At 38.5% G+C, this 10,740-nt stretch overlaps 1 protein-coding gene across 1 annotated transcript; it reads left to right on the top strand.

Moving 5' to 3' along the window:
- Nucleotides 1-8,022: 8,022 nt before the first annotated feature.
- LOC110287712 (olfactory receptor 4F6-like) lies at nucleotides 8,023-8,979 on the top strand. The gene has a single exon (XM_021154263.2). The coding sequence runs from the start codon at nucleotides 8,029-8,031 to the stop codon at nucleotides 8,977-8,979; it is 951 nt and encodes a 316-aa protein (XP_021009922.1). The 5' UTR covers nucleotides 8,023-8,028.
- Nucleotides 8,980-10,740: the final 1,761 nt, after the last annotated feature.

Raw genomic sequence — 10,740 nt, 5'->3', positions numbered from 1 at the left:
TAATGCAGTCTCAGGTCCCGCGCAATTGGATTGGAGCAGACGCTGTGTTCCACTCACCAGCAGTCCCAAAATCCTGCGGCGGGGGTCGTGGGTAGCTGGCGGGTGTCAGGCAACCCTGCGCTCCCGCTACCCAGGCGCTGATCCAGCCGGATGAGGCCTGTGGTCCTACTCAGGCCGGTTTCTGCTTCCCTAACTAATGCAGTCTCAGGTCCCGCTCAATTGGATTGGAGCAGAAGCTGTGTTCCACTCACCAGAAGTCTTAAGATCCTGTGGCGGGTGTTGTGGGTAGCTGGCGAGTGTCAGCAGACCCTGCGCCCCAGCTGCCCAGGTGCTTTTCTGACCGGAAGAGGGTTGTGGCCCTTGTAGGCCGGATTTCTCTCTCCCCAACCAGAGCAGTCTCAGGTCCCGCGTGATTGGACTGGAGCAGAAGCTGTGTTCCACTCACCAGCAGTCCCAAAATCCTGCGGCGGGGGTCGTGGGTAGCTGGTGGGTGTCAGGCAACCCTGCGCTCCCGCTACCCTGGCGCTGATCCGGCCGGGTGAGGCCTGTGGCCCTACTCAGGCCGGTTTCTGCTTCCCTAACTAATGCAGTCTCAGATCCTGCGCAATTGGATTGGAGCAGACGCTGTGTTCCACTCACCAGCAGTCCCAAAATCCTGCGGCGGGGGTCGTGGGTAGCTGGCGGGTGTCAGGCAACCCTGCGCTCCCGCTACCCAGGCGCTGATCCAGCCGGATGAGGCCTGTGGTCCTACTCAGGCCGGTTTCTGCTTCCCTAACTAATGCAGTCTCAGGTCCCGCTCAATTGGATTGGAGCAGAAGCTGTGTTCCACTCACCAGAAGTCTTAAGATCCTGTGGCGGGTGTTGTGGGTAGCTGGCGAGTGTCAGCAGACCCTGCGCCCCAGCTGCCCAGGTGCTTTTCTGACCGGAAGAGGGTTGTGGCCCTTGTAGGCCGGATTTCTCTCTCCCCAACCAGAGCAGTCTCAGGTCCCGCGTGATTGGACTGGAGCAGAAGCTGTGTTCCACTCACCAGCAGTCCCAAAATCCTGCGGCGGGGGTCGTGGGTAGCTGGCGGGTGTCAGGCAACCCTGCGCTCCCGCTACCCAGGCGCTGATCCAGCCGGATGAGGCCTGTGGTCCTACTCAGGCCGGTTTCTGCTTCCCTAACTAATGCAGTCTCAGGTCCCGCGCAATTGGATTCATAAATCACTATTCTTATTGCTGAATTTCCTTCCAGTGACCATTTACCTGCATAGAATGAACACGAACCTCATGGATCCAGATTTCTCTGTTCTCCGACATATAAAGTGGCTGTGATATCAAATTATATGAGTATATAAAACTAATCATATATTAGTAGCCAATGACCAATGCAATTTTAAAATGCTTGTAGTTTGGGGACTTTTTCCCTGGAGGACCACTTGATTCATTCAGTACAACCAAAGAATTTCAGATCTCATTAGACAGTAATAGAAATATAACAGGAAGCAATAATGGGAAGTGTTGTATCATTGTATAATTTTGTTGTATGTATTTATAAGTAGTGTAATTAATTTCTACAAGTAGGTAAGTATTGACTAGAAATAAGTATACACTCCAAAAGTTGCTTTAGCAATCTCCTTTAACAAATAAAAATATATTTTTGCCTTCCTTTTAATATAGTATATAACTATGGATTTCTACATAAATTAACTGTACAACACTTCATTCTAAATATTAACATTTGAAAGTGAAAAAACTGAAAACAATAGTAAGTTTAGAAATTGTGCTATACCAATAAAGTTAAATTCCTTGAAGCCATTGAAAAGAACACTCACATTGTTATATAATTAAAGATAATCAAAAAACACTGCACTTCTCAGAACACCTGAAAAAATGTTCAACCACTTTAATCATCAGAGAAATGCAAATCAAAACAACCCTTAGATTCCACCTCACACCAGTCAGAATGGCTAAGATCAAAAATCCAGGTGACAGCAGATGCTGGCAAGGATATGGAGAAAGAGGAACACTCCTCCATTGCTGGTGGGATCGCAAGCTTGTACAACCACTCTGGAAATCAGTCTGGCAGTTACAGATTCAAAGTTCAGAGCAGAGCCTGAAGGAACAACCATCCAGAGACTGCCCCACTTGGGGATCTATCCCATAAACAACCACAAAATCCAGACATTAGGCAGATACCAACAAGAGCCTGTTGACAGGAGCCTGATATAGATGTCTCCTGGGAGGTTCTGCCAGTACCTGGAAAATACAGAAATGGATGCTCACAGTCATCCATTGTACAGAGCACAAGGTTCCCAATGAAGGAACCAGAGAAAGTACCCATGGAGCTGAAGGGGTCTGAAGCTCCACAGGAGGATCATCAATATGAACTAAGCAGTACCCCCAGAGCCAATCAAAGAAGACACATGGTGGAACTTGTAACTCTAGCTATATATATAGCAGAGGATGGCCTACTCAGTCATCAATGGGAGGGGAGGCCCTTGGTCCTATGAAGGCTCTATGTATAGGGGAATGTGAGTACCAGGAATGAGAGTGGGTGAGTTGGGGAGCAGAGGGAGGGGAGAGGAGAGAGGGAATTTTCAGAGGGGAAATTAGGAAAGGGGATAACATTTGAAATGTAAATAAAGAAAATATCTAAACAAATAAAAATAAAAAAGAAATTTAAAAAAACACTGCACATATAAAAATGGACAGCAAAACAGCATACAGTATGGATTTCCTCCTTTGGGGTCACCTTCAATCCAAACAGAGATAGCTGGTTAGCTCTGTAACGACAGGTCATTATTGCATGAGGAAACCGATCTTACATAGCAAACCAATATTGTAGCTCATAACGTTCAAGCTGGGTAAAACTGTTGATGCCTTTATTCTCCTAGCAGCCTCCATAAAACCATCTCGCACTGTGAAACCTAAGTACATGGAGTAACCTTTCAACCTAATCCAGTTTCATTTCTTAATATTGTTCAAGCAAGGTATGTTGATTGGGGGCTTCTAGGACCTTTCTGGCCAACAATCCGCAAGAAGGTACTCTATGCTTGGTTTGCATTTTTGTGAAATCATTTATTTTTTGGCTTAATATTAAATTTTTATGTGTTTTCACTATTGATTCTCTTTAAGATGTAGATAGGTCAAAGCTCTCCCATTCTAGGTTCTGCATCTTCACTCTGTATAGAAACTATATATTTGATTTAGTTCCATTTCTTCTACTACTCTAATTTTTCCTTTGCTATAGCAGTCATATTTTAAAATTCAATGCCTGTGTATATATCTTGAATATATATCTTTATGCCATATTTTCCTCTATAAGTTTCAAGTGTTAAATTAATGCCTTTCATTCACTTTAAATTGATTTTTTTTTTACAAATGAAAAAACTTGATCTACTTCAAGTATTCTTCATGAAGATATCTAGTTTTTCAAGCACTGCTTAATTTAAAAAAAAATAGGGAGCAATATTTCTTTTATTTTATTTTTTGGTTATTTTATTTATTTACATTTCAAATGTTGTCCCCCTTCCCTGTCTCCCTGCTTCAAACCTCCCATCCCATCCCACCTCCCATTTGCCTCTATAAGGATGCTCCCCAACCCAATCACCCACTCCCACCTCACCATTCTAGCATTCCCATACACTCGAGTATCAAGCCTCCACAGGAACGAGGGCCTCCCCATTGATGCCAGATAAGGCAATCCTCTGCTACATATGTAGCTAGTGCCATGGACCCATCCATCTATACTCTTTGATTGGTGGTTTAGTCCCTAGGAGCTCTGGGAGGTCCAGTTAGTTGATATTGGTGTTCTTCAATCCCCCTCAGTTCCTTGAGTCCTTCCCCTAACTCTTTCATTGGATTTCCCAGGCTCAGTCCAATGAATGGCTGTAAGCATCCACATCTGTCTTAGTTAGGTGCTGGCAAAGCCTCTCAGAGAATAGCTATACCAGGCTCATGTCAATAAGCACTACTTGGCCTCTGCAATAGTGTCAGGGTTTAGTGTCTGCAGATGGGATGCATCCCTAGGTGGGGCAGCCTGTGGATGGCCTTTTCTTCAGTCTCTGCTTCATTTTTTTTTTGTCCCTGTGTTTCCTATAAACAGGAACAATCCTGGGTTAATTTTTTTTGAGATGGGTAGGTTACCCCATCCCTCAACTGGGGGCCATGCCTATCTACTGGAAGTGGTCTCTCCAGGTTCTAGCTCCCTTTTGTTGGGTATTTCGATTAATGTCATCCCTGTTGGGTCCTGGGAATCTCTCACTTCCCTAGCATCTGGGACTTTCTAGTGGTTCCTCACCCCACCCCCCACTGCTACATATTTCTGCTCATTTTCTTGACCCTCTGGACTTCCCTCTCTTCCCATACTTGATCCTGCCCCCCCTTTCTTCTTCTCCCCCTCCTTACTGCTTATTAAAGAGACTCCTTTCCAGGGTGTTTTCACCACCACTATTGAGAATATTTGCTGTTCTATAAATAGATGGATGGATAGATGGATAGATAGATAGATAGATAGATAGATAGATAGATAGATAGAGGAAGGAGTGGATAGATGATAGATGATTGATAGATGATTGATAGGTGATAGATGGATGAATAGATAGATAGATAGATAGATAGATAGATAGATAGATAGATAGATAGATAGATGATAGATAGATAGATAGATAGATAGATGATAGATAGATAGATAGATAGATAGATCTATTCATATACCTGAAATAGAATTATTTTTACTTCTTCCACATTAATACAATGTTATCTCTCAAGCTTTTGTAGATAGCTGATCATACTCTCAAGTATATTTTTGTATTTCTAGTTTTTTTTCAGGAATTAGCTTTAAGATGGGATATTATATTTTCAAAGATACTTTTCATGTTTGAAAAGAATGTTCGCAAAATATAAGTTGTTCATATTATAATTCCTTTGGATTTCTTTTCAGTGCCATTTTTTTTTTTTTACATTTTTGCTTCTTGAACAAAAAGAACAAATAGGTTAAAATTTCCTTTGTCATGTCCTTCTCTAGTTTTAATATTAGGATAATACTAACTTTGAACAAGGATCTGAAAATGTTCTTGCCATTTATGTTTTATAAAATAGTCTGAAACACATTGGTATTAGGCCTTCAATAATGGAATTATAGGATACATCAGTGAATTCCCCTGGCTTTGTGCATTTCATAGATGGGAAATTCTTTATTGCTTCAATCTCATTGCCCAGATATTTACCTAGGTTGTAGGCACCCTCCAGGTTTAATGTCAGTAGGTCTGACATCCCTAAATATTTTGTCATTCTATATTTTCTAGTGTATTGGAATATATATTTTCAGAATATTTCCTACAGTTTCTGTATATATATTTCTTATCTAAAATGTGGTTAAATAATAGAGTGCTAATTCCTAAGTAGAAGAGGTATTGTTATGTCACAAAGTTTTCTACCAACTCTCTGTGACCATATTTAACAACAGTTATGTACATTCTATAATTTTCCTAAAGGAATGTTTTCTATATTTCTATAATTTCCATCATTCTTCAGATATTACTGTTCCAAGATAATTCTTCCTATGACAGCATACAATTTTCAAACTTCAAGGCCACTGCCACATTCTCCTACAACCTAAATTGTGAAGGAAAGCAAGAAGTGGCATCCAATGTAGAACATATAGCCAATACTTAATAAATTCTTTCTTTCTACCAGTTACAATGCATTGTAATTTTAATAATGCAGCAATTGATATTATCATGTAAACATCTTATTGACATTCCAATATTATTTGAGGAATCTCCACATATTCACTTAGCATCTAAACTAATCTTTATTTCCACCAACTCTATATGAGTTTCCATTACTTTGCATCTCATAAAAATCGGTGATCATTTATCTGTGTACTGATAGAAACTGTATTTTATCTAAATACACTGTTGTTAAATATGGTCACAGAGAGTTGGTAGAAAACTTTGTGACATAACAATACCTCTTCTACTTAGGAATTAGCACTCAATTATTTGAACATATTTCAGATAAGAACTATATAAAACCAGAGGTCTGGACTTGGGACTGTAAGAAACTGGAAGACATAGATTGCCAAAGTGAATGACAACTTGGCCTACCCTTGTTTCTTATTTAATGAGTCTTCATTGCTAATTCTTGAATAAGTAGTTGACTTTTTGTCTAGCATCTCTGCCTCTCAGATTTCTGAGGTGTTGGCTTTCTGATCAGTTACTTTAATCACTCATTCTGAGGCAAAATTATTCTGAACATCTATGTGTGAGCTGATTTTGTTCTTCGTGTCTTTTGTCCTTTTTATTCCCTAGGTGACAGTGTAGACTCAGTGGACCACACTAATTAGAAGCTTTTTTCTTGGGAAAAACAACATAAAGCTCTTTGTTTTGGAAAAGGTGATGCTCTCAGTCAGAATGTTCTCCAAACCTGGAGAACATCCCCCACTTACAGCACTACCACATAAATAAAACACATGTGTGAACAGATAGTTCATAGCAAAGCAGACATCAGTTCAACCTACCATGGACAGAGGGTCTGCCTACAACTATTGGTCATAAATTATTTGACCTCATACGAAGCTACAATTCATTCTTGATATGTTTCCTTTTGTGTTATAGAAGCAGAGAGAAGAGGATCAAATGAGAATGTGTGACTTCTGCTCATGCTTTTGGAGAAGATGTTCAGGAGGCTCCAAGCTGGTTATAAAAGAAAGGTAGAATACTTATCACAAAAAAGGCATTACATGGGAAACGTGCATAATATTTTCATATTTTATGTTCCATATTCCCTTCTTATTTTTCTTACCCTTTTAGTTTTTTATAACTATATTTTCTACTTCTGTTATTAGCTTCTGTGCTTCATAGTCTTCATTCCTGCCACTTAACTTCTAAGCATGAGTCAAACAAATTTCTGGTTTTTCCTTTAGGGAATTAAAAGTTCTCACATGATTGAAGTTTCTCATTTTCTCTTAGTTCTTTAAGACAGTGGTTCCCATCAACTGAGGACAGATTCAGCTGACTAACTCAGGGATCTCTCATTATCTTTTTGGCAAACGAGACTGACATGTTTATTCTTCAGAGTTGTTTCTGGAGCTCATGGTAGAGTTGTATATTTATCTTCCTTTGTATTTTGGGGGGCAGCCAATCAGATCATTGGGTCCCAGACTGACCCTAAATATAATTTACATGGAAAGATCAGAGACTTTTAGGGTACTGTTTATTGGCTATTGATAGGTCCTAGGAAAGGAAGTGTAGAAAAACAAATGCCCCCACTTGTCTATGCTTTAGTGAGCACACCAGCCTCTAAAAAAGAGAACTGCAGGCACATAGTTACACATGTGGACCTGATGAAAATCAGGGTGTCACAAAACAAAATGTATATATATGGACATTAAAAGAATTTGTTTTTTGTGTGAATGGGATGGGTGGAATATGATGAAGGATGGGGATGAGTGGTCAGTAAGCATTGTACACATGTATAAAATTATCTAAGAACAAATTTAATTAAGGAAAAGGCACTAGTTTAACTGAGAAAATATTTTTAATATTTTTAATTTTTTTCATTTATGAAAATATTGAAAAACTAGGAAAACAAGATGTATCAGTAATTTAAACAAAAATAAATTCCAGAACAAATTAAGGAAGCAAGGCATAGGAGCTGAAAGCACAAATTTCTTTTACTGTGCATCCAGGGAAGGAAAAAATTTCTCATGTGGAATGTGGTGAAGACAAGAACCTGTACAGCTTGTTTGACTCACCTTAGATGTTCAAATGCTTTGCTTCTATTTTTCCTCTCTTGGTTGTAAACTATAATAGTAAATTTAGGTTTAAATGATCAAGTCGCCCTAAATATATGTAAGCATAGAAAAATTCTGCACCTCATCTCTGTGATTCTGTATAATCTCACTGTAAAACACCAGGTTGTTTTAGTTTCTTGTATTTGGCTCATTACTTTATAATCAAGAAAACCCTTTTGCATAAAAATTAATTTCCCCTCTTGTGCCCTTCAGGTGATAGTCAACTCATGGTCAAGCTTGCACAAGTTGATGGATAGAGGAAATAACTCAATGGTATCAGAATTTTTGTTGTTAGGCCTCACCAATTCATGGAGAATTCAGATTCTCCTTTTTCTGTTCTTCACAGTATTCTATGTGGCAAGCATGCTGGGGAACCTGCTCATTGTGCTCACAATCATCTCAGACCACCACCTGCACTCCCCCATGTACTTCCTGCTGGCAAACCTCTCCTTCATTGATACAGGTGTGTCCAGCATCGCTACTCCAAAGATGATTTATGACCTCTTCAGGAAGCACAAAGTCATCTCCTTGAATGGATGCATCACTCAGATGTTCTTCATTCACACTGTTGGGGGAACAGAGATGGTGTTGCTCATAGTCATGGCCTATGACAGGTACATCGCTATCTGTAAGCCCCTCCACTACCTGACCATCATGAGTCTCAGAATGTGCACTGTTCTTTTGGCTCTTGCTTGGATCATTGGCCTTATCCATTCTGTGGCCCAATTGGCTTTTGTTGTAAATTTACCCTTCTGTGGAGCTAATAAAATGGACAGCTTTTATTGTGATTTTCCTCGGTTCATCAAACTCGAATGTACAGACACATACAGACTGGAGTTCCTGGTCACTGCCAACAGTGGTTTCATCTCCATGGCCACCTTCTTCATCTTGATTGTGTCTTACATCTTCATCCTGGTCACAGTTCATAAACACTCCTCAGGTGCTTCCTCCAAGGCCCTCTCCACTCTCTCAGCTCACATCACTGTGGTCATTTTCTTCTTTGGTCCTTGCATTATTGTCTATGTGTGGCCTTTCCCGACTTTACCCATAGATAAATTTTTAGCAATTTTCGATGCCATTATCACTCCTTCTATGAATCCTGTCATCTATACACTGAGAAATAAGGAAATAAAGGTTGCAATGAGGAGACTCTTTGCTAGGGCTTTAAGTTTCATTGACAGCTTAAGAGATTCAAATTGAAGTTGAACATTCTTGAGGATAAAATTTTTATTCTGTACTGAGTAGACTTCTTTAGACACATATACATGCAAACAATGTTGAATAGACTCAGCAGGTTATATGTACATTTTATATAGTATGTATACATGTGTGTGTGTGTATAATTTATATGTACATGTGAAAATAGTAAAAGAAATGAACCCTTGAATTTGGTATGGAAGAGTTGTCAGACATGAGAGGGATACAAAGGAGAAAATGGAAGAAATAAATAATGTAGTTGTAGCTTAATTAAATATATATTTTAATTAAATATTTTTAATTTACTAAAAAAACTATTTGAAAAGTCTCTTCAACTTAATGTTTTAAATATCTACTGTGGAATGCTTTTCAAGTATTCTCTGCAGACCTGATCATGTTTTGCTAAAGAATTTCTGATTTCTGAAAGTACTGAAAAGCAGTAAATTGAACCTAAAATATGATTTCTGTCAGATGCCATATGAAAGTGACAGCAATTGCTGAAATCTCACACACTGAACATGCTTTGTTATCATCACAAGTGATGGAAACTTCTCTTTGGCACTGGTCCTCAGAGACAGAGATAGCTCTTTCTAATCTGCACAACCACCTTAATTCATGCCTTGTGAATTGCTCAGTATCTGTACAGCAACAGGAATATACAAAATAAAGATCTTTAGCTGGATGAATTCAAGAATTCAAGACTTTTATCATCTGAATTAGTTAATGACAGGCAGATTTGATGATTTCTAGCAGTTTTACATGTAGTTATAATTGAAAAATAAGCTTTGTGGTCAATTACAGAGGAAAAAAATCTAATAATTTTAGATAGTACATATTTTTGAGACTAGAAGATGTAGATTAATATTGCACATATGTATATGAAAAATATTACACTCCCTCTTTTTCTAGTTTTTTTTGCAAAGAAATATGTGCAACCTGTAAGTCATTATAAATGTTTTTGAGTATTTTCTAGCTAAAATGTGAAAATACTGATTTAGTAATAAACCACCAAATAATAATATTTTATAAACCTTGTTTAAAACTATATAAGAAGAAAAATAAGGAAATTATGATATAAAAAGGATGGCAAACTATTAATAAGTAGATATATAAAATGAGGAAAAATGTATTATGCTTTTCATATAATATATTGTTTACTTTACATATAATTGTTATAATTAATACAAAATTTAGGGAGAGTACCTCCCAACTTGTGTTACCAAGGATTCAAACCAAGTGTCACCTGAATATACTATTTTTTCAAGTTGGAGTTATACAAGTGATATAAAGCAGACCTGTCATGTATGGACTCTCAAATTACCTACAGCTCTTCTTGCAAAAAAATCTATGAGAAAGACAGAAGAAAAACAATGCTAAGAGCTTCAAACAGTATCTTTCATTAATGTCTTGCACAAACACTCCACTGAACCTCAGCTACAGTATCAGAGCATCATGAACTGGAAAACAGCTGCTCTGACAAAATTTTTTAGAGACTATTTTTTCAAAACCCCTCTGAAATATCCTCCAAAGGCTCAATGCTGGCTTCTGTCTTGAACTTCAGGAAATAATAAGGAAAGAGAAATTACCTGTATAGCATACTAATAAGATTGTCACTTTCCTATAGAGCACTGGCTCTTCTGCTTGCCTTGATCTTAGCATAACTAATCAGTCTTAGTTGCAAAGGAAACCTAGATTCTGTTCCTTCTTTGCTAGACTCTGCATTTTATTTTGTTCTGGTTTAGTTGCTGTCACCTTTGGTTTCTT

Source organism: Mus caroli, unplaced genomic scaffold, assembly GCF_978045245.1.
Source record: "Mus caroli unplaced genomic scaffold, Mus_caroli_1 scaffold_2, whole genome shotgun sequence".
Lineage (NCBI taxonomy): Eukaryota > Metazoa > Chordata > Mammalia > Rodentia > Muridae > Mus > Mus caroli.
This window is presented reverse-complemented; position numbering and strand designations above follow the sequence as displayed.